The sequence below is a fragment of the Carassius auratus genome, chromosome 1 (assembly GCF_003368295.1).
Source record: "Carassius auratus strain Wakin chromosome 1, ASM336829v1, whole genome shotgun sequence".
Taxonomy (NCBI): domain Eukaryota; kingdom Metazoa; phylum Chordata; class Actinopteri; order Cypriniformes; family Cyprinidae; genus Carassius; species Carassius auratus.
In genome coordinates, this window is record NC_039243.1 from 31,512,586 (window position 1) to 31,536,791 (window position 24,206).

Genomic DNA, 24,206 nt, shown 5'->3' on the forward strand with positions numbered 1-24,206 from the left:
GATCCTCACAAAAAAAAACTGCATCACTTAGTTAAAGCACTTTTCTAGCTTGATATTTATTTTATTTTATTTTTTTATTAAATATAAACAAATATTATTCTTTTGTAAGGACCCAAAGGAGAACTTGTAATTTAATTAAACATCAGCGCCCCCTTATGGTAAGAAATAGAAGGATGTAGGATTTAGAGAAAAAAATGAATCAAAATGCATCAGAATAGGACATATTTATTGCTATTTTTTGCCGTCACATTAACAGAACATCGTCTTAGACATTTTTATGCAATAATCCTATTTTAAAGAGCTACAATTTTCAGTATGTTGATGTTTACATGTAAACAAAAAGGCAATAGGACAATAAGTATCACTAAAGACAGTAGTGGGTTATAGGCATGATTTGAAGGATTGTGAAAACTGATATTAATCATGACACCGGTGTAGCCTCCGTTTTTCCGTCTGCAGTAACCAGCTCCATCAGAGTACCTGAAGGAGGTCTGTTCTCTCCCGAAGTCCACTTATAGAACAGCCTAGAAAACACAAAACAGATCACGGTTTAGATCACACACACCACATACTAAAGATGCTCCCAAACACGCGTACTCACTCTGATATGTACTCCAGCGGTGTCCAGGAAGTGACATCACCATCCGGCATGGACTTTCTATTCATGGGTGTATCCAAAGTCACTCTAAAAGAAGTAATTATCAGTTGGCTTTAAAAACAAAAATATATGGATGGATGAAAATGAGTTACTATATCGTCATTCCTTACGGAAGTATTGCAACTGCAGTAGATCCTGGAGGAAGACCACTATTTGGCGCGCTCAGGCTCTGACACAACTGATGAACCGCTGCCTTCGCCATGCCATAACCAATGCATCCTACAGTGCCAATGAGAAAGAACACGTCTATACATATAAAAACACACATGCATGTATATACGCACTTTGTATTAAACCTGCTCTAAATGTCCTGCAGTAAATATAAGCATGCATACCTGCTGTTGGACCCAGTGCTGCTTTAGCCCCTGCCAGTGTGAGCAGCCCCCCCTCTCTCAGGTGTTTGGCTGCTAGGTGACTGCAAATCGTGGAGGTCCACACACTCTGCTTCCACATCAGATCGGCATTCTTACACAGAGCTGAGGTGCACAGAATACACTCATACTCAATAGAAACTAATATAATAACTTAGGACTTAAGGACATATTTAGATTTTGAAGATAGCGCCCCCTTGTGATAATACTTAGAATGCAACATTTCAGAAAGCAATGGCAAATAAAAATTCAACTTGCATAGCCAGTGAATGTGTTTGTTTAGAGTATGCATTTTGCCTTTAGATCTAAAATGTGACAATGTTCTGGAGTCAAGATTTGGTGTTTCATAAATCAGAGGTTTTCGACAAGAAAACTTTAGCAAAAATTAGTGGCATGATTTAAAGGTGAAATTTACGCCATGATTTACTCACCCTCAAGCCATCCTAGGTATATATGATTTTATTCTTCCAGAGGAACACAATAAAAGTTATATTTAAAAATATCCTGGCTTTCCCAAGCTTTATTATAGAAGTGAATGGCTGTTGAGATTTTGAAGGCCAAAAAGTGCATCCATCCATCATAAAAAGTGCTCTGTGAGTTGAATAAAGGCCTTCTAAAATTACCATTTTAAATGTAAATGACAGGGTAATTAATTTTTATTTTTAGGTGAACTATCCGTTTAATATTCTTTTTATTTTATCACTAATATAATTAATTTTAATATTAATAAATGTTTAATCATAAATATTTTTTATTGAATAAAAGTTCTTCAAACTTCTGGAAGCACATACATGCACACTATATTCTCTATTATATAGATGGCCTTTGACAGTGGAAGGTCTTTGAGTCAGAAAGGTTGTGAATAGGATATGCATTGCTTCTGTGTGTGCATGTACTAACTTTTGGCCTTGGCACTGCCTCCTGCCCAACCTCCTGCCACACACAAGATGGCATCAACCTTATCTTCACCCAACAGCTCACCCACATCAGCTGTCACCTGAATAAAAAAAGAAAGACAGAGATGTAAATATTTGGCGATTTCATAAAGATGGCAATAGCGTCTGCTGACAACCATTCCTAGTTTTTAAAATAAATGCAAATGCACAATTAAAATAAATATTGTTAGTTAAACATACTTCATAATCTTCAGTCATAAAAAGTCATTTTTAACCTGGTTGGCTTGCTCAGTGAAGGATTCAGTCATCTTAACTGTAACATTGGCATTGGCTTCTTCATTGGCATTGAGATCTATAGAGGCAACCCACTGTAAATGTCAAAACACACAGCTGAAATAACATGATCCACCTTATTTACACAGTGTATGACAGGCCACAAGAAATGTATGGTAACTGTGACATATGAATTAATAATTAACAACAGCATCACTAAAACACATGTCTGATTAACAAACTAAAGAGCTATTTATTTTTAATGACATGAGCTGTCTTTTGGGTTAAGACAACTTACCCAGTTTTTAGCACTGAAGTACTGCACACATGCAGATCCTAGAGCCCCCTTTCCTCCGTAAACAAGCACTCTGTGGGCTTCAGTAGCTGCCATGCTATTCCTGCCTTCAGAAGCACACGAGATCGAGTTATGCAAGAAAATCCGCACGTGCGCCTCCTACAGGTAAAGAGGAGAGGAGCAATCCGAATTTTAATAGTCTTGGTTGTTCAAGCATTCTAAAATGTTTGTATGAACGGGTAAAACAATTAATTTTTTTTTCCAGTTTAATGTTTGAAAATATTTTCCCAAGACCAGTGAATGTAAATCCGTACAGCGCCACATATGTAATACTCTTTTTGTCCAGCAGGCGGCGAAGGACGTCTTTTCAAATCACTATTAAAAACAACGTAAAAGAAGAACGCCGCTCTTCCGCAGGAAGTTCATGTTGTTGTGTAGCATCGCTAGGACCCTGTAAAAAAGTTTCTCACTTGGCTTCATCCCTAAATCGACAGCATATAATGTTTGAAAATAATATTTAAGCTTTAGCTGAGCTGTTTCTCTCTGAGAGAGAAGCCTGTGAGGTTTTCAGGTAACGCTCAGAACTATTTCTACAGTAAATTGTGAATGTGTTTTTGCACGTTTTGTGTTACTGTGATTTTGTTTATATTAAACGTCCTTTGTAAGATATTTAATATCCACTCGGTGTTGACTGTAAACAAGTGATTTATCTCTGTATTTTGGATATGGATAAACTTCCATCTATGTCTGTAAATTAACCTGTTAACTGCCAAACGGCCCCTCAGTGTGACGCCTACGTTTACTACAATATATTACAATTAAATCCTAATCTAATTATGACAAACTATATATCGTTGGAAAGGTCTAAGACTCCTAAATAGATATTTTACCAATTGTTTTTGTTAAAAATTATGTATTAAAAGTAATAGATTAATTTATGGCAAGAGTGCACCTCAAAAACCCTTTGTCTGACCTTTGTCAATCACACTTTAGAAATCATCAGAAATGATATATCACTTCAAAACTTTAAATCTCAAAATTCATCCTTTGAAGCCCGTTTTTAAAACAAACATTGCATTACCATGAAAATGGTACATAAAAATCATATAAAGAATATTTTCCAGTCATGAATTATAAAAATTTAGGTTAGATTTAGATTTTTTTTTAAGTCTATGTTCAAAAATGTGAGTGACAGTTTAGAAGTTTAAATAACAAATTCCGTTACGAACCTAAAAAGTGTTTGTTTTTGAATAAATTAACTTTGTTGGTCCAGAAATCAAATGAAAAGCAGCCAGTGCATCCAAGTTATGGGAACTAGCTGATTATGATTACAGCTTTACTGTTATTCCTAATATTATTGGTAAAATAAATAATTGCGTCCAAACATTTGACTAATAGAGTATATCATCTCATCAGATGTTATGGTTCTATTTCCAGCTTATATTTTATAGTTTAAAGTGCACTGATTTATTTCTCTTATTCATAGTTTTGGCTTGCACCAACCTGTTATAACATTTGTGTATTTAACTACAGTTCTGATCTAATTGCTAGCCTTATTTATAATGTCATTGATGGAAACAAATAAGTTAATTGATATGCATGTATAAACAGTGTTGGATGCAATGATTGACTGTATTGTATGTGTGTAGGATGGATAAAGCTCTGTTGAGAGAGCGAGAGCTCTTTAAAAAGAGAGCGTTGTCCAATCCCGCTGTAGAGAAGAGACCAGTGACATCTGATGCCTCTCGATCCTCCAAGAAGAAGAAGAGCAGACCTGACAAAGAGACGTCATCCTCCTCCAAAAACAGCACAGGTCAGAGTCTTTCGAGCTTTATTTTCATCAAAGAACTCGGAAGAAAGAAAAAAATCATGGTTTCCACACAAATATGAAGCAGAAAAAACTAATAAATCAGCATATTAGAATGGTTTCTGAAGATCACGTGACACTGAAGACTGGAGGAATGATGCTTAAATTCACAGGAACACATTACATTTTAACATAAGAGAATCTTCTTTTAAGAACAACCACACACTTTTGAATGGTAGTCTATGTAGATTTCTTCTATATCATATTTATTGTACTGATGAATTTAAATTATTTTAATGGCCTTGGCGTATCTAAACCATTGTATTTTTTCTGTTTGTTTTGGGAGATGCTTGAACATTACCAATCCTCAACATAAAAAGAAGCTGAAAGTAATGAGTGACTTTGGTGTTTTTGTCAGCCTGGTTCATTGCAGTCTGATTTGCTGAAACGCTTTTCTAAAAAAAAAAAAAACATCTTTATATCAGCTCCATCTTTACTGTCTTGAGTAAAACTAGTGTCAGTGACGAGAATGATATTGAGGATTCTTAAATTTATGTCAGTGAGCCTAACATGTAAAACCAGGAGATATATATATTTATTTATTTATAAATAATTAATTTATGTATTTAGTAATTATTTATTCATTCATTATTTATTCATCTATTTATCTATTTAATAATGTATTTATCTGTTTAAGAATTTATTATTTATTTACTAATTATTAATTAATTTATTAGTTTATTAACGTATTAATTATTATTAATCTATTTGTTTATGTATTTATTAAATTTATTTAGAATTTTGAATAATTTATAATTTTTATTTATTTATTTGTATTTTTTGTGGAGTGTCACCTAGGCCTGTCGCAATAATCAATATATCGACTTATTGCACAATATATGTACATATATTGTGCAATATATATGTACTTAATTATTTACTTAATTTTTAAATTAATTATTCATGCCACCATGTTTTGTACATCTCACTTGTGCCTGTGTCTTTTGCAGCTTGTCGTTTTTGTAAAAAAAAAAAGGTTATTTACTATTTATTAAGGTTTTTAAGGTATCTACTAATTGGATACTTAATTTCCACGATCTAAAAATTCTCAAAAATATTTTTTTTGTCGTTTTATGCCGTTACATTAAGATTTTATATTCTGTGGTATAAAATGTTCTTTAAAATGACAGTAATATTGATTATCGCAGTCATTTCTGGGGCAATATATGGCACAACAATAAGTTGTTATTGTGACAGGCCTGGTGTCAGCAAGGCACAGAAAAGCAAAGTTTACCTGTTTCTGCACGTTTTTGAGCATGTAGACAGATTTAAATTTATTTTCAGCAGATGATGATATCTTCCGTGACCCTTACGGGAACTACACATTTCTTGTGTTCGTGTGATTTTTATTATATTATTTTAAATACACATTTTTAAGGCATTGCAAAGATGCAACAATTGACATTTATTGCATTTAGTTATACATAACAATTACTCGCATATTAAATCGGACCTAAAAATGAATGTAAACACGCATACAAACCTTCCTTTTATTCCAAATATACTGTGTGGTATTTGCTTGAAGTTGTCGAATCATATTGTACGTAACTTATTAATTCTATAATACAGACATGTAGACTTTGTCATCCCACACAAAGGGAAAGATTCATCTCAACAAAAAATTCAACAGGTTTATATCATCATCATCACAGAATACTACTTGAATACTGAAGAGGAGACAATGAGGTGCACATACAAGCTAGATTTCCCTCGTTCTGGTGTAAATCTCATCTAAGATTTGAAGCCATGGAGACACCTGTGCAGTGTATTGCTGTTGGAGCTAGTGAGAGTAGAGCGCTTCTGTCTCTGTATGTGTCTGGTGTGTGTTTTACGGCCCTCCAATCTAGTGAAGAGCTCGGTCCAAATCCATGGTTATAACTAGACCACCTCGTCCTGCTGGCGGCGCATGTCTCGAACGGTTTTGGTTTTGGTGAAGCATCCGCAGTCCAGCAGCTCATAGAGGAACGCCAGCGTGGCGAGGGAGAGGATGGTGAGGATGAAGAGGAGCAGGATGATGAAGCAGGCGATGTTCCAGCCATCGTGAAAGGGATAGATCTGCTGGATCAGAGCAGAACTGCTGGACATGTTCATACTGCAGAGAGACCGATGCATACAGTCAGTTATTGAGGAGGAAGATTGAAGAAGAGCTAGCTGGTGGCAGGGTGATTGACAGATTGAATAACAATTTCAACACACTACTTTGTGTGTTTTTGGTGTTGATGGGAAATGCACGTTCATTATTTCATACAGTGCTTTAGCTGTCAGCCAGACATTGCAACCCACTGTTCTTGAGTATCTTTCATCATACGGTAAGTGCAGGGTTTGCAACAGACCATGTTAAGTCAAAGAGAGCTCAACTCTAGTTTGATGCATCTTTGTCCACACCTCTTCTTAACTCCTTTTATTGGGAACAGATAAACCCAAAATCAGAATAATTACTTAGGAATTACTTAAAGTTGATTAGTTGCTTTAGGCAACCCATACGTTTTATGGAGAAAAAAAAAAAAAACAGATTTGCAGTGCAAAGGTGCAAGTAAGTAATTATTGGGACATGCTGTCAAATCATAAAATTGCATCTACTGTTTGTGGTAATGCAAAAAAAAAAGACTAATTCTTTTCATTCAGTATTGGTTGCTCTTAGGTTCATGCATTTAAAAAAAATACATTCTCGTTGGTAAGATATGAAGTTTGCATTTATTTAATAAAAAAGATAAAAACAGTAAGACCAGTAAATATTATAGCCATTTGATAATATATATATATATATATATATATATATATATATATATATATATATATATATTTTACAAAAATGTAAATTTATTCCTGTGAATTTTCAGTATCATTACTGCAGGCTTCAGTGTCACATGATCCTTTAAAAAAATAATTCTGATATGATTTGGCACTCAATTTCTCAATTTTGTGGAAACCATAATGCAAGATTCTGTGATGCATAGAAAGTTTCAAAAGAACAGCATTTAATTGAAATGGTTGAAATTGATTTTTTTGGAAGAATTTAAGTCGTTACTGTCAGTTTGATCCATTTAATGCACCCTTGTCAAATAGAAGCAAGTACCGTATTTTTCGGAGTATAAGTCGCATCAGTCCAAAAATACATCATGTTGAGGAAAAAACATATATAAGTCGCACTGGACTATAAGTTGCATTTATTTAGAACCAAGAACCAAGAGAAAACGTTACCGTCTCCAGCCACTATATGTTTTCAGTCTAGGCTCCAGGAGTACTGAGCAGCACAGAGCGCCCTCTCGCGGCTGGAGACCATAATGTTTTTCTCTTAGTTCATTTCTCTTGGTTCATGTCACATTAATTTTGATAAATAAGTCGCACCTGACTATAAGTCACAGGACTAGCCAAACTATGATAAAAAGTGCAACTTATAGTTCGGAAAATACTCTTTAAAAAAATGTAAATGATGATAATCTTACTGACCCCAGACTTTTGAATGGTAGTATAGTGTCAAATATTCCTTGCCAAACACTTACACATTAGCCTAAAACGCAGAGATAAAAACATAAAGCTTTGTAAATCTACTACTGTATTATACCATCCAGGCAGCTTTAGCATACTATTTTCAATGCACCTTTTTGGGTATTGGCGACTCCTAATCTTACATGTTATGTAGGACAAATGAATCGAGATGAATCAGCTGACCTAGTTTGCTTGAGTGGACATTGCGTATGTTGTGTAAGTTTAGACCAGAGTGAAAGTTTCGTTTACAGCATTTTTCAGATAATTTGTATATGGTGTTTGAAATTCATTCTAATGAGCAATCAAAATTTTTTCTGAATAACGTCATCAAAGTGGGATCTGTGCACATTAGGAATCCAGTCTTGGATGTAATTAGGTTAAGTGTAACATGAGCCACGCGAAAGCATTTCTCACACGTCACGCTTCTGCAGGAATACAGCTTCACTTTCGATTCAACCATGACTTAGAAGACCGTTCCTCCATCTCCAGAGAGATATAAACCTCCTTTCCCATTCAGTTATTCAGTTTTTATTTTATTTTCATAAGTCCCATCTGAAAATGACAGATGGCTTCTGCTTGTCCATTTCTTTCAAGCCCCTTTTCTAATGTTAGCCTCCTTTTGAGACTTACAGATGATAGAGAATGAGATTTTCTTGTTAGATATTCAGTACGCAATCAGTCTGATGCTCTCTGGTGGTTATGATCAAGAAATACACCGTCAGCTTCATCTGTCTGGATCCACGTCCGATACACGTCCGATTAAGATCTGATGTTTTGATTACCTTTTATATGTTTGTGACACATTTGTGCATGTCACATTTTAGTTATGGTTGCACACCTTCGTCATGTGTATATACTGAATATAAAGAGTCCATTATTTAAAAAATCCATTGAAGATGGATGATGTGATGGTGATGTTTTAGTCTGAGTATAGAATCAGTTGCATTGTGTTGTGTGGTATAAAAGCAGGACGTACCTGGGTGTGAGTGTCTGGATGCGGGGTGATGGAGCAGCCTCTTCCTCGTCTGTGTTTTGTCTTTCTTGCTGCTCGTGCTCTCTCTCTCTCTCTCCCTGCTCCACCCTAACCTGGAATCATGTATTGCACTGGCTGGTCCGAGTCTCTGCTTCGACGCCATTGGCTGGCGGTCCTGTCTCTCAAAGCATCAACCATCCAACCTACTGTGATGCATCTGCTCTCAGCGTTAAGTCCCGCCCACATGATGAATCATTCATGAGCCGGTGCCAAGATGCGGCTGAGACTGGCTGTGCTCCAGTTGCAAGGGTTTGACAGCACGGTGTGGAGGAGGAAGAGGGTGTGATGCTAGAGAGACATGCACTGAGGAAATTATTATTTTCACCACGGTTTCTTACAAGGGGTTTGATGTGGAGAAAACGGGATGAGCACAGACAATCAAAAAATCATTGTCCAGTTTTGCTTTGGGATTAATGTCCGTTTTAATTTCCCAAATTGGCCACGTTTATCTTTTTATAAAGCTGCTTGGTTTAGAAATCAAAATCAAAAAGCATAGGATATCAAAGATGCATGCATCTATGCATCCTTTAAAAATTTATCAAATGAAGGTATCTCTGAGGACAGGATGTGACAAATAATAGATTTCTAGACTAGTAGAACTGGATTGCTCATGACATCTTAAAAGTGAAGCCACTGCTCCCCTATATTGATGTTCCCTAGTATTCCCATGCATCCTATTGAATTCATAGGAAATCATATGATTTTAAAGAAAAAACATCACCTAACAAGTCAGCGTTTTAATATCTAAAGCATCCTTTTATGCTTTGTTTACACACACATTCGCCTTGTACAGTTATTCACTGTTTATGTAACTTTTGTTATAGTTCTATATTGTTCACTGGCTTGTTTACACTGGGGATTAAATGTATAACTTTCAAAAAAAAAAATCTAAATTCTATTTAATAAAGTAAGATAATAATTTTTTTTGAATCTCTTAAAAGAAATTTCCATTCCAGATCACTCCCACAAAGCATATCCTTAAAAATACAGACACAAGTATAATTTGATTTAAGCATAAAATATAACCAACCGTTAGCATCGAATAAGCATTGTATTGCGCAATAAGACGATATGCAAAAAATTTGATCAATTTACATTTGCTAACGACTATTAAAAACACATAAATAAATGCCAGCTTTTGATATCATATAGTCTCTGAGATATAAAATCCAAAGCAATAACAAACAAGCTGAAATGAATGGTTATATATTTACTGTGCTTACCAGAAATTTTTATTTCAACAGCTTTTTCAACATTTTTATCATTAAACATTTTTATCATTCAGAATAGAATAGAAGGCTAATTTGCTGTCATGCAGATAAAATCAGTTTTTGTCAGAGGTTTTACTTTGCATTAGAGAAAGTGTTGGGAAATTGGTTGCATCTGAATGGCCGGAGTGCTTTTTCACTTTGCACATCGTCAGAATAGACCTTTTTGTTTTGCTTTTTTATTTCACTCTTGGTTTTTGACAAGTCTCTTTATTTAGAAAGTGTGTGTTGACAGCTGAAAGAGTGTAAATGGAATGGAATATAACTTTGTGAATGAAAACTGTGTGTGTTCATTGTCGTCTGAAAGGACTGGTTACAGTAGTTCTGCATTAAGACACTTATTATAGTTTCTTATCTTCTCACCGTTCAGATCCCAGCAATGGCTCTTTCAATCTCAAAGCACTTTCTGGGAGCTCAGGATACAAATTTGGAGTTTTGGCCCGAATTGTCAACTACATGAAGGTAATACCAAAATTCACACACATTTTCTAACATTTCCATGGTCCACGATCTCACTTTAGTATACATCACAGACTGATCATTGAGTGGAAAGCTTTTCTACTATTCAGAATGCTATTCAAAATCAAATCTCCATGGGAATGAAATGATGATGAGCTGAGCAATCCACACTGTCATTAAACACATGCTGCCTCCATCCAATGCCATGGAAAATGTCTTCCAATCTCAGCGCGTCTATTGCCAGTCTCATATCCGTGCCAATATTGTGATCTAAAAAGAAGATTTGTTCTGATTGCTTGTGAAGGTTATTATGTTGTGTGCTTGGAAAAACAGACAAAGAGGAGTAAAACATAGTTTACTCCCTTAACAACAGTTGTGAAATTTCACACTAATGTGACTGATATGCATCATCAGAGTTATTTTACAGTTGTTTCATATTGTTGGAAACAGTGTGTCAGTCTTTTTTGTGTGTGTGTGTGTGTGTGTTAGCCATGACAGTTCTCCAGTGAAATGATGTCCTTTCTCTGACATGTCAGGCTGTTAATCCACAAATTTGGCAAATTTAAACGCTCTTTTTACATCTCTTTGTCTTTCTTTCCCAGACGAGGCACCAGAGAGGTGATACTCATCATCTGACTCTGGAGGAAATTCTGGACGAGACCAAGCTGCTGGACATTGGCATGAAGCAGAAGCAGTGGCTCATGAGCGAGGTGTGTGTGTGTGTGTGTGTCTCAGCATGAGAGAAAGCCATTGGTTCACTAATAATTGCATGGATTGTTTGCGTTTATATTGCAATGCATGTTGCCTGTCCTTGCAGCTGTAAATCTGTAAAAATATGCTTTGCATGAAAGAGGTACGTGAATTTTTAGGATGGTAGGAACAATTCTTATTTGATTTACATATGCTCAAAGAATATAGATCTACCAAGACAGTTCACTCCTGTTACTTAGAAACTGCAATGTGCAATATGGCCCGCCTTCTAAATGAAAGAGCCAATCGCTGATTGGTTAAGTCATTACATCACTGCACATGTGCATTGGCTGGTCTAGACTGAAAAACAACCTTCTTTCCTGTCTGTGCATTCATTGGCAGTTCATTTCAGATTTTGGTGCTGATTTTAACTATGTAATTTAATTGCGAGTACAGCAAACAGCTTTTGAGATTTCAGGATTCCCCAGGATTTGTTTAGATAGGACTTGGTCTTGGAAAAAGGTGTTGCAAATATGGCCACCTATTGAACAAACTTTCCTTGAATGGGGCTTTGATAAAGCGCCATGTATTCTTCTTCACATTAAAATTAGTTTTGAGCACAGAATGCCATCATTGACCAATCAAAGCAATGTATATTCACACACACACACACACACACACATTCAGCAAAAAGGGAAATCTAACCTCTTTCTCCCTCGTTCCCTCCAGGCATTAGCAAGTAATCCTAAAATTGATGTGAGGGAAGGGAAATATGCCTTTAAACCCAAGTTTCATCTGAAGGATAAGAAAGCTCTGCTAAGACTGCTGGACAAACACGATCAGCTGGGACTAGGAGGAGTGTTACTCGACGACGTGGAAGAGGGTCTGCCCAACGCAGCCAAGGCTATTAAAGTAATATACCATCATACTGTGTATATATTTACATTTTTGTAAAAAAAAAAAAAACAGTACCTCTAAAGCAGGAGCTACATAGAAACGTAAAGACCAGTAAACAGATGCACTGAGATTTTATCTTCTGTAAGATTTTCAAATGCTCCTTTTAGCATCTAATTTGCGTGTAATATTTATATTTAGAAATAATTTGATTATGTATTTAATGTGTTGTTCTCAGTAGGAAAGAATCAAATTATATATATATTTTTAGGTTTGAAATCCTTAATTGTGTTTTATTTTGTTCAGGCGCTTGGGGATCAGATTATATTTGTGACCAGGCCAGATAAGAAGAAGGTTCTTTTCTACAATGACAAACACTGTCAGTTTGATGTTGATGAAGGTGTGTGACGATCATTAACACTGACCGGTGATTGATATTGACCCGATGCAGCATTGTTGGTTACAGTAATTGATTATACAGTAATGCAGGAGGAGCGTCTCTATTTTAACGCCAGTGTCGTTCGTCTCCAGAGTTCCAGAAGCTGTGGCGCAGCGTTCCTGTTGATTCCATCGATGAGGAAAAGATTGAAGAGTACCTGAAGAAACAGGGCATCTCATCCATGCATGAGACGGGACCAAAGAAAATAGTGCGTTCTGTGTCTCACACACACACATACAGATACACATTTACATGCAGAGAAACGCTCTACCCGGATTGGCTGGTTCATGCATATTTGTGTTGGAGCGAGCGGTTGATGTGATTTGTGATTGGCTCTTGCAGGCGCCCATGCAGAAGAGGAAGAAACCTGGAACGCAGAGAAAGAGACGCTATAAGACTCATAATGATCATCTGAACGGAGTATTGGAGGACTACTCTGATGGAGTTCCCTCCAAGAAGTGACACACACACACACACACGCAGATTTCAAGGTTAGAAGTTACATGACTGATGTCTGTGTGACGTTTGTATATCTGATTTAACATCTTATTACCAAAACCATAAAGACACACACACACACACACCCCTTAGAACTGTACTGAGTGGCACCAATGAGTATTGATTGTAAATATTTTCTTTCCACTGTGATGTTTTACTTTTTGCTAGTGCTTTAAAAATGGTAAATTAAGCTCTTATTTTTTTTTGATTTTTTAAAGATTAAACAAGAGCAATCAAACCACATTCGTTGTTTTCTTTCAAAGCTATTCATCTGTTTAAAAATGCCTTAATATAAGCACACAAAAATATAAGTCTTGAAAGATTTTATATATATATATATATATATATATATATATATATATATATATATATATATATATATATATATATATATATATATGCAGATAAAACAATAAGATTTATAAGATTATGGTTTTCTTTTCATCTTTATATTCATCAAAGAATCTTAAAAAAAAAACAATTCCACAAAATTAAGCAACACCACTGTGCAACAACCATAAAATGTTTTTAGAGCGTCAAATAATATTTTTGACTCTCTACTACAGAAGCCGTCTTGAGTCTCTGGGGTATATTTGTAGTAATAGCCAATAATACATTGTATGAGTCAAAATTAAAAAAAAATTCCTTTATGCCAAAAATCATTAGGATATTAAAGATCATGTTCCATGAAGATATTTTGCAAATTTCCTACTGTAAAAATATACAACCTTCATTTTTCATTAGTAATATGCATTGAACTTCATTTGGACAACTTTAAAGGTGATTTTATCAGTATTTATTTATTTATTTATTTGCATCCTCAGATTCCAGATTTTCAATTAGTTCAGTCAAGTATTGCTAACCATCCTTACAAACCATACATCAATGGAAATCGTTTTTATTCAGCTTTCAGATGATGTATAAATCTCAGTTTATACAAGAGTTGTTCCTACTTTTCTGCTTAAGATTTGTTTTTTAAATATGTCTCCTGGTGTATATGAATCCATTATTCTGAGCAGCCTCTGCCGACTTAAAGAGAGGAAGACTTTCTGAATGACATCTAAAATAATCAGTTTGTTTTGCTCCGAATGAGAGCCCAAACAGCTGATAAAAACATCAAAATAATCCACAAGTAATCCACAGCACACCAATCCATCAAATAATGTCTTGTGAAGTGAAAAGCTGTGTGTTTGCGCAAGAAACAATTCTATCAAGACATTAAACCTCTCTTAACCAATATGTGGGTGGATTTTGATGTGAGAAACAACAGGAGATGGACTTTTTCACTGGAGGAAGCGTTCGTAAGGATTGTGGAATATGTATTTGGCCAGAAAATATTTAAATGATAGATTTGTTTCTTAAAATAATGCAGCTTGTGGCTTCACAAGATGTTAACTGCTCGACTGGAGTGGTGTGGATTATTGTGATGTTTTTATCAGCTGTTTGGACTCTCATTCTGACGGCACCCATTCACTGCAGAGGATATGTTTGTGAGTAAGTGATGCAATGCTACATTTCTCCAAATCTGATGAAGAGAAAAGCTCATCTATATCTTGGATGGCTTGAAGGGGAGTACATTTAAACATTTTATTTGGCTTAACTATACCTTTAAGGCACTGTAAAAAAAAAATAAAATACTAGACATGAACCACTTGTCCATTAAATGTGATTTAATAAATGACAATGCAGTATTTATAAAATTACTGCACGTTCTTGTGCTTACAGAATATAATGTCTATTGGATTCCAGTAGACATCAGTAGGAGTTCTGTTTCTCCATCTGTTAGATCCTGGACACTTTCCTCATGTGCTGCAGTTGTGCTCAAGGATTTAGTGTTTTATATGTATATAGAGGAGCATTTGTTGTTATCTAATGAATATTTATGAGTTTTCAATATCCCACACAAATGGTAAAGGATGGAGGTGTGATTCATTATTTAGTTCAGTTGTTAAATGCTTCTATTTCAGATTCAAGTCTTTTTTTTTTAAAGAAAAGACATCCTTAATTATTCATAAATGCATTTACTTGCAGTCGAGTTGGTTTACACAAAGGCAACTTTATTATTCTGTCTGTCTGTCTTTCTGTCTATCATCTCCATCTCTCTTTCTACTGGTTATTTTTATGTATTTTATTTTACAGTTGCGGTATGAGGGAAGATTACAAGAAACTAATCTTGCGCAGGGTTCATGGTTTCCGTTTATTATGATTATTTTAAAAATAGATTTTGTTGTTGAACTTTCCCAGTATAGTATGCAACTTATCTTATTTCCGTTTTTTTGAAAGGAAGTCTTTGCTTCTAAAAGTCAATCCTCAATAATGTGATGGCTGGAAAACAATTTATTTTTAATTTTTTGTAAAATGGGTAATGACTACAAAACTCCTTCTCCATGGCATCTATTAAAGGTGTCCAGTTTTACCTCCCTTAGTTTACATAAGGATTGTCACATTATTGCCTATACAAATGGCAAGTTTTACATTATAATGTTGCACGATGTCAAGTTTTAAACTGCAGAATTTAATACTATTGTATATGGCCCAAAATTGTTCTTGCAAAAATGTACAACAACACTGCATCATATGAAGATGTTATGAAACATGCAATTGGTGTCAATGTGCAAAAAGTCTGCAGAAGTTCAAAGAGAAGTCAGCGGAGAGACTTTACTGCTGCACCTGCTGTAACCACATTTAAACTGGAACAAAACATTCTTCAATTTGTTTTATAGCTTCCCTTTCTTTTCACTCATCAGGCACCATTACATCCTCAGTTTGCATCTGGACACTGTTCCTCTGGAAAAATTGACTTTGTAATAACAGTTGTTGAAGCCACTATGTGTGTTTTTTTGTTTGTTTGTTTTTTTGGCTCGTCTGAAAGCATCAGATGGTATTTTCACTTCTATTTCAAACATTTTCTAGTGTGTCTAAGGTTCTGAGATCATTGAGTGGAATGGAAACTTTGTGTCTGGTCTATCATTTCACAGGTCACTTTCCACTCCACCAGCCTTTCCATTATACATCTAACCACATTCAGTTGTTGTTGACAGCCTTCATGTTTTGTAGCTCCGAATCAAATAAGAAAAATGAATGAGAGAGTATGGGTTTTTATATGTAATGCACGTTTGTATTATCACACTAATTTGGTACCTTTGTGAAATTAAATTTCATATTTTAGTTTTTGAATGCATTGTAACAGATTGATCATTGCTGAAATACATATTTGAAGTCTTTCAGTGCAAAGAATATTAAATATTGTCAGTGCTGGGTTTCATCCTCATTAGTCACCGTGCTAACAATCGCACAGCTGCTTAACCCAATATACTGGGGCATGAAGCAACGGTAATCACCACCGCAACCATACCAGCATAGCAAAGCAGCCTCTCTCTCACACACACACACACACTCACTCACACACACACTCTCTCTCTCTCACACACACACACACACACTCGCTCTCATACTCACCCAAACTCTCTCACTCACTTTCACACACTCGCTCTCATACTCACTCAAACTCTCTCATTCATTCACTCACTCACACTCTCTCTCTCACTCACTCTCGCTCTCTCACACACTCGCTCTCATACTCATGCTTATTGGCATGAATGTAAATGATACAATATTGCCAACGCTTAAAGGGGGGGGGGGGGGGTGAAATGCTCGTTTTCACTCAATATCCTGTTAATCTTGAGTACTTATAGAGTAGTACTGCATCCTTCATAACTCCAAAAAGTCTTTAGTTTTATTATATTCATAAGAGAAAGATAGTCTGTAACCGATTTTTCCCGGAAAAACACGAGCGGCTGGAGGCGTGACGTGTGGGCGGAGCTAAAGAATCACGAGCGCCAGTTGCGTTGAGAGCGTTTGGAAGCTGTGACATTACCTTGAGGAGAAACCATCATCCAAAACAAACCATGGCTAACAATCAGATTCAGCCGTTTATTTATGATCCAGAATCAGATCCCGAGGCTGAAACTGAATGAGAGCAGCATCAGCAACGACTCGCTCCGAGCGGGGCTCGAACCCGGGTCTCCGATGGGAGGGGACGCACTAACAAGGAAGCAGAGATATTTGAAGCAGTTTTACTCACCGCCTGCGGTTCCAACACACGATCGTGACCCTTTTTCGTTGGGATTGCATCATCCTTAAGAAATAAACGATACGCAAATCCGTCATCAAACTGGGCCTTGTTTGTAAAACAAGCATCTTCGAAATGCAGGGAACAAACAAAAACACTTGCACAACTCCGTTGATGCTCTGTAAAAATAAACTCCATCCACTGCTCCCTTAATGCTGTTTTTTTTTTTTTTGGTAATCTGTGCAGGGTTGTCTTGCCCTGGCAACCAAAAACACACTTCTTTTGTGACTTTTCGCGACGCTCTCGCTCTGATCAGTGAAGTCTGTTGTGCTCTCAGTGCTCAACAGTGCTCATTCCGCTCCATCTAACAGAGCCAGACTCGAAAAAAACTTTCCGAAATTTGTGACAAACCGGAAGGAGTATTTTGGGAACAAAAATACTCCTTCAAATGTACAACTTAATTTGTGAAACATTGTCCATGTTTAGCATGGGAATCCAACTCTTTAACAGTGTAAAAAACTCAGTATGCATGAAATAGCATTTCACCCCCCTGTTGGAGTTATGAAGGATGCAGTACTACTACTCAAGATTAACAGGAGATTGAGTGAAAATGAGCATTTCACCCCCCCCCCCCCACCCCTTTAAGTAAAGAGAAACCATATCATTTGGCCCCTTCATGCAAGCTCTCAGTTCACGCATGCGCATATCAGCGTCTCATTGGTGTTAAGACCGAGTCGGAACGGTTTCCTCAGTTCAGCGACTGTTGGAGGAACTGGAGCGATGAATCAGTTCATTCATCAGAGAGTCAGATACGCTGTTATTTCTGCTCGTTTCTAGTCACAGTGACTCTTAGGTGTCTGAAAGTGAGTTTTGATTGAGCAGCTTGTAGATCTTAAGGAATTGGTTCATTGAGTTCACCAAAAATAACCGATTCAAAAGAATGATTCATTCATGATCTGAACCGTTTGACTGCGGCTCTGGATTACTGTAATAATGCTGTAAAGTTTCTTGCACAGACCGATTGTTTCGCTTCATAAGACCTCATTATATCATCAGGAGTCATGAGTATTCATTTTTTGTTTCTTGATATGATGTTTTTATTCTTAAAAAAAAAAAAGAATATGCATTGCATGAATCACCAAAGAGCACAGTTTCACCTAAAAATCTTCTGAAGAAAAAAGTGGCATAAATTTTGGATGTTCTGAGGGTGAGTAAATGAATGGTGAACTATCACTTTAAGTAAATCAGTTTGAGTGCATTACAACTCCTGTGTGTTTGAGCAAAGAAGAGAACGATATTATTTAGATATAATAGAGTTTAATCCTTTACCTTTTGCACTTACAGTAACTTGACCTCTTCAAAACACAGATATAACTCATTTTTCTTTACTGATAAGCTTCATATGTGTGCATGTTCCTTCCTGATTATAGAATACGCTGTTAGTCATAATAAACTAATAATTCATCTCATTATAGGAAATGGGGAAAATGTTTTATGAACCATGACATCCGGGTGATTGTGACCTGCTCTGAACTTCTATTAATAAACAATGCAAGGGTTAAACCGCCAACTGTGGGTAAAAACCAAACTCTCACAAAGAAATCTGCTTAACTATTTAAAATACTAATATTGAGTAAAAAAAATATCTCAAATCTGACCGTAAATGCAGTGCATCTCTCGTCCACTTGGTGGCAGTGTTGCTGTTTTGCGTTTAAGAGGTTTGGTTCAAATGCTTGTATGTACAGTCAACAGTAAATTCATCAAAACATGATTGATTTGTAGGGGTTAAATGATTATTGATCTATTTTCTGTTTCACTTATCAGCTTATAAGTTCCAGGGAACCTGTGTGTGTGCCTTACTTTTGTTAAAATTCAAATGGATGCTTTTCTTTCATATTTTTCAAATTGATACATTTAAAAAAAAAAAAGAAAAAAAAAAAACTAATAAGAAAATAGCATGCAGACACAAAATATAGCCCTATTATTTATACACTGATAAAAACCAGCAGTATGCCAGATCAAAAGGCATTTTAAGATCACGAAACATTCTCAAAACTTGTGTAAATAAATAAATATGGGGAAAAAATCCTACAATCACGAGTGTTTGATGTAGAGTCGCTAGTTAATAAAATCAGCCATAGTTTATCATTTATCATAACATTTTATGAATATTAAATAATGTATATATTACAGTACAGATACATATTTGATCCCCGTATATATTTGAAATATTTATAAATATTTGAACACGGATTTCATCAGTGAAAGAGAAACCATAGCATGAAAGGGGATACATCTGTGCTTTCTTCCCAGTGTATCATTAAAAAATTCAGAAAACACTAATTTGAGAAGCTAACATTTTAAGTTCTTTAAAACAAGAATGGCATCTCCAGAGGTTTGATAGTAGGAACCCTTGACCCTGTCTAATCCGGATTCATAATGAAGCCCACCCGGACACATGTGACCTTTCTGAAAAAGATGCCATGAGAGGCAAATCCTCTGACCCACATCCGCCCTTCTGTGTTTATCTCCGTCTTTCATTTCATAACATACGCTTTTGGGTGCACATGGGAGTGAGTCTGAATGGAATAGCAGCGTCCTTGCATGTTTTCAGATAATGCATTATACTTCTGTTGCCTTTTCTCGTTCTTTCTTTCTTTGTCAAGCTCCAGCAGAACAGATGCCATGGGAATGCCACAGGGTCCTAAACACACACACACACACACACACACACACACACACTGGTGCAGATGTTGCTTACTACGTTCCTTCAAGACAAAATGTTATATGGCATTTTCTGTCATACGGCACTTCTCATTCCTTTTTGGGCCTATTGTGTGGGTGACAAACTCAATATACTTGACCTGACAGCAGGACACACAAGCACTGCTTTGCAGAGGCAAGAGCTGTTTTTTCAGTGAAAATCAGGAAACAGATGCTTATGAGGGCTTGGGAAATGTTTTAAAAATAGCCTTTTCTCAATATACGCCCACCTTTATGATGCAACTTAAAATTCTATTTACATTCCTAATGGTTCCTGGTCTTATTATATTAATGCAACACTGCAGTGTTTAATACAAATGTTATATCTATCTTAATTATTATTATTTTTTAATTATGCACCCTCGTAATTGTTAATCAAAGACAAATTTCCCCTCCCCTTGCAACATCTTTTCTGCATGAGGACTGGGAAATAATTTCTCCCCTCCAGCCACCTGTCACTCTCATGAAATCATAGCAATTAACGAACAACAATGAGCCAATCAATTCCCAATAGACAAAATCAAGTCCTGCCCTACGTCTTTTCCTTGTTCTTGAAGCCGTTTCACTCGTAGAAAAGAAAAATGTTCACAGTTTGTTTCAGCAACAAAGTGAAAGGACATCACATATTTCAATTGTGTCTCAAATGATGATGCACTTTGTGTATATGTGCTCTACCATCTAGTTTATGACATTTAAAGGGTTATTTTGACACTGCAGAATTGCACACTTAATTATTTTTGGTTAATTAAGAGCATCATCAGAGTGCAAGTTGTAAGCAAACTTATTTTTTTCTAATTCTGTACCATATTTTACTCTAAAGATCATCAGATTGCAGAAATCAAATGGGTTTGAAAAACGTTTCTTGAAAAATCAAGACAATCTCCTTTCAATCAAACACAAACCAAAGATTAATTAGTGGATATTTTTCTTCCAAGGCAACATACAGGACATTAATGGCAGGGATTGTTTGCGAGGAGCACTGTTAGGTTTAGTGCCTCGCTCAAGGGTGCAACAGAGATAAAGATCCTTTAGTAATACTCTTAATTCACACGTCTTGCTATCTGGGATCAAACCTGTGAGATGCAGCTGATCCGTCGCACACGTATCCGTCCCAGTCATATACGGGAATAGAAACGTCCTCTGTGGTTTTCCCTGAACAAAGGGTTAACAGAATAAAAGAATGCTTGTGAGGTGACATGCACGAGACGCTTGAAGAAATCGAGTTTGATGAGCTGAAAAAAGAAAGTCTGCTTTACACAAGCTGCCAACAGTAGAAACAGAACACGAGTTGCCAACTGTGATACGGAGACAAACTCATCTCTCACACTGAGTTGTTTTTGCCCGTAGGCACATCAATACTTAAACACAACATGTTTATGTCTCTTAAGTCTTCAATCTTCACGCAGATTGACACTTTAAAAAAGCATTAGCTAAAAAACTATTCTATGTGCGTGTGTGGTGCATCTGCACATGCACTCCGCCACACACTGCACGCTTTATTTATAACGTTGGCTAAGGAGTTCACCTCTGACCTCTTGAAAGCTCCTCCGTCAAACGGAAACCACACCAAAAAAGTGAATGAGACAAACACCATGGAAACCAGAAGCATGAAACCCGTCGCTTTGAGGAAAGCTAATTCTTCATTTTCAACATGCATTCTTCATATTTTGACTGCATTGATCATACACAACCATTCCAGCTTGTTACCAAAGTTATACTGTATGTAAATAATATTTCATGACAAAATAGCTATAAATATGAACTGATCTTACTAAGCTAAGAGTTTTACACTGTTACCTACTATAGCATTTTTTAAATAGGCCTACATTATGTCCATTTCATTTTGATGTTTTATAATATTTGCTCAAAGACAGATTGTATACTGTATTTAGAAAAAAAACTGCAAATCTCTTGAAAAATAATGGCATATTGGCTATTTTAAATGCATTTGTAAGCACTTATCATGCGTTATTCTGCATGACCATATTTTAGATCCCTTTATCATCCCATACTTTAATTAAACAACTACCTTATGAAATATTAATAAGCAGCAAATATTACAAATAAGGAGATTGAGGCTAAAGTCAGAGTTAATAATGGTCCTCATTTAATAATTAGTTAGCTTATGGGTTGCAATCAACATTTTCTGAAGGTCACACATCTTTTATTCTGAAGTTCGAGGTGATATTTTTTTACAGTTTATGGAAAACCTCGAATGTTTTGATGCTGAAGTATTCTGCTTCGCTGTTGGAGACTGATGTGTGCGTGTTTATATGAACGCTGAGCATTAAAAAATCATGCAAACTTATTTTAATAAAAATATTCCATTTATTTACAAGTTAAAACTCTGCTTTTTGTGTTTCAAATCCAAATGTTTTATCTCCAGTACGGAATAATTAGTTTCTTACGACGACACACATTACATGATGCTTTCTCTCAGCCAAAGACCCGCTGTGATGATTTATGATTCATCCAACGTGATTTATACTGTCAACCTTTAGTTTTAGACATTGTTTTTGTTTATATACAAATTAATCATTTTCTGAGACGTTATCATTAAGATTTATCCAGAAACTTTATTTTAGTTATTGGTTAGTCATTATCAAATCTAAGTTTATTCATTGCCACTTCATGATGGATAATTCAGTTCAGATGAAAAAATTAATAAAAATAAAGGACACAGTTATGTGATTTTAACCATTTCATTCAGAGGAAAACATAAAACCATAAAGATCTTAAGTGAGTGAAAACTCTAATGTTTCAATTAGTCAAATCACATTACAGGTTTCCCATTATTTGGTCATAATTAATTCTGCTGACAAATTAAATTCTTGCAACTAACTTGAATGTAAAAAAGATTGAATGCCTTCCTGAGACACATGAAGCTGACTCATTACTCACAATACATCAAAGATAAATGTTCACTCTTCAAAAAATGAGAAATGATTCAATCTAATATAAGATTAGGATACAAGAATGCTATTTTACAAAAGTTAGATCACTATTTCTAATTTCTAATTGAATAATAATCCTGCAGTTACTTCAAGAATGATTTCAAAGTGCTTTTGTTCATACACGACTCATTGGCCTTAAATTTTTACTTCTTTTTCTTATGTGAAGCACTTTGAATTACCAGTATGTATGAAATATGATATAAATAATCTCATCTCGCTGCTCTGTTTCACCTACTTTCCAATTTATGATGAGGATTGATAGTGAAAAGAGCTAAAACGAATTGTTTGCACTGATAGCTGAGGAGATGCCTTCATACTATCGTTTTGCATACGGCTTAATGCTTTGTAGATCTTGATATGCTATTTAAAATATTTGAAAAGTTACAAAAGGATCATAAACCTCAGTGTTACTGATTTTCATCGCTTTTGTACTCTTGTGCAAGACTCTTGATCCCAATCTCTCCTTGTCATTTCCAAAACTGAATTAGTTCCCATCTGAAAAACTGTCTATGATAGCCTTCTACATATTTTCCAGATTTTATTGCTGATTTGAAATACACCCTGTGATAAAGTATATAGGTTGATAATAATTAATTAATTCAAATGCAATTAAATTTATAAAATAAAATAAAACATGTAATGGCATTTGAGTTGTGAAGAGTTAGGAATTTAGCTGTCACTTGATAAGGAGCAAATATTTTTTTTTGTTTATAATATTAAAATATATAAGTAAATAGAATTAGATTACATACATTATGAATGATTATGTAGTTGTTAAATAAGTAGTAAAATAAATTCTAATAATAATTTATACTAAAAATGTATAAAATAAATAAAAAATGATTTGTGAATTAACAATATTTACATTTTCCAATTATTGATTAATAAATATACTTTCCACTCAAAAAATCCATTAGTTTGATTCTTTTTTCTTCTTCTTACAATAAACCCGGGTAACTGAATTGAATGGTAGAACCTGACAAAAAAAAAAAAAAAAAAAAAAAAAAAAAAATTGTAAAAATGTAGAAAATAGAAGGACATTGTTTACATATTAAATATGTTGTTATGTAGAAATGCACCCCACAAAAAGTTCCTTTTTTTCATCATATGTGGACAAACTGATACTTTAACTTTACTGATTGGTGAAGGTTACACAATTGAACATTAACTTTGTAACATTTTATTCAACAAAAGTAGCAACACAAAATAAAAGGCATTTTATTGGACAAAACATAAGTACACAAATTCTTAATTTCTTCAAATAATTTAAAAGTCTCGTACCTCACA

General features: G+C 35.3%; 3 protein-coding genes across 3 annotated transcripts; 1 reads left to right on the forward strand and 2 right to left on the reverse strand.

Moving 5' to 3' along the window:
* Window positions 1-205: 205 nt before the first annotated feature.
* Window positions 206-2,642, reverse strand: LOC113107586 (dihydropteridine reductase-like). Its single transcript, XM_026270207.1, has 7 exons — window positions 2,497-2,642; window positions 2,201-2,293; window positions 1,930-2,026; window positions 994-1,134; window positions 769-877; window positions 602-685; window positions 206-524 (listed from the first exon to the last, which is right to left on the reverse strand). The coding sequence occupies exons 1-7, from the start codon at window positions 2,587-2,589 to the stop codon at window positions 422-424; spliced, it is 720 nt and encodes a 239-aa protein (XP_026125992.1). The 5' UTR covers window positions 2,590-2,642; the 3' UTR covers window positions 206-421.
* Window positions 2,643-2,900: 258 nt separating this feature from the next.
* On the forward strand, window positions 2,901-13,373 carry LOC113107578 (general transcription factor IIE subunit 2-like). Its single transcript, XM_026270194.1, has 8 exons — window positions 2,901-3,064; window positions 4,143-4,306; window positions 10,521-10,612; window positions 11,212-11,319; window positions 12,029-12,211; window positions 12,500-12,593; window positions 12,725-12,840; window positions 12,975-13,373. Exons 2-8 carry the CDS (start codon window positions 4,144-4,146, stop codon window positions 13,092-13,094), a joined length of 876 nt encoding a protein of 291 aa, XP_026125979.1. The 5' UTR covers window positions 2,901-3,064; window position 4,143; the 3' UTR covers window positions 13,095-13,373.
* LOC113107593 (small integral membrane protein 18-like) lies at window positions 5,286-9,002 on the reverse strand. Its single transcript, XM_026270219.1, has 2 exons — window positions 8,826-9,002; window positions 5,286-6,452 (listed from the first exon to the last, which is right to left on the reverse strand). Exon 2 carries the CDS (start codon window positions 6,449-6,451, stop codon window positions 6,239-6,241), a length of 213 nt encoding a protein of 70 aa, XP_026126004.1. The 5' UTR covers window position 6,452; window positions 8,826-9,002; the 3' UTR covers window positions 5,286-6,238.
* Window positions 13,374-24,206: the final 10,833 nt, after the last annotated feature.

What these genes read in the sequence shown, in the direction of transcription:
- LOC113107593 (XM_026270219.1), bottom strand. Translation starts at nt 6,451, where the DNA reads ATGAACATGTCCAGCAGTTCTGCTCTGATCCAGCAGATCTATCCCTTT.
- LOC113107586 (XM_026270207.1), bottom strand. Translation starts at nt 2,589, where the DNA reads ATGGCAGCTACTGAAGCCCACAGAGTGCTTGTTTACGGAGGAAAGGGG. An exon ending in ACTTCAGTGCTAAAAACTGG is followed by an intron (nt 2,294 to 2,496) that starts GTAAGTTGTCTT and finishes TGACATTTACAG; the next exon opens with TGGGTTGCCTCTATAGATCT. An exon ending in AGGCAGTGCCAAGGCCAAAA is followed by an intron (nt 1,135 to 1,929) that starts GTTAGTACATGC and finishes TGTGCACCTCAG; the next exon opens with CTCTGTGTAAGAATGCCGAT.
- LOC113107578 (XM_026270194.1), top strand. Translation starts at nt 4,144, where the DNA reads ATGGATAAAGCTCTGTTGAGAGAGCGAGAGCTCTTTAAAAAGAGAGCG. An exon ending in TCAGTTTGATGTTGATGAAG is followed by an intron (nt 12,594 to 12,724) that starts GTGTGTGACGAT and finishes GTTCGTCTCCAG; the next exon opens with AGTTCCAGAAGCTGTGGCGC. An exon ending in AGACGGGACCAAAGAAAATA is followed by an intron (nt 12,841 to 12,974) that starts GTGCGTTCTGTG and finishes TGGCTCTTGCAG; the next exon opens with GCGCCCATGCAGAAGAGGAA.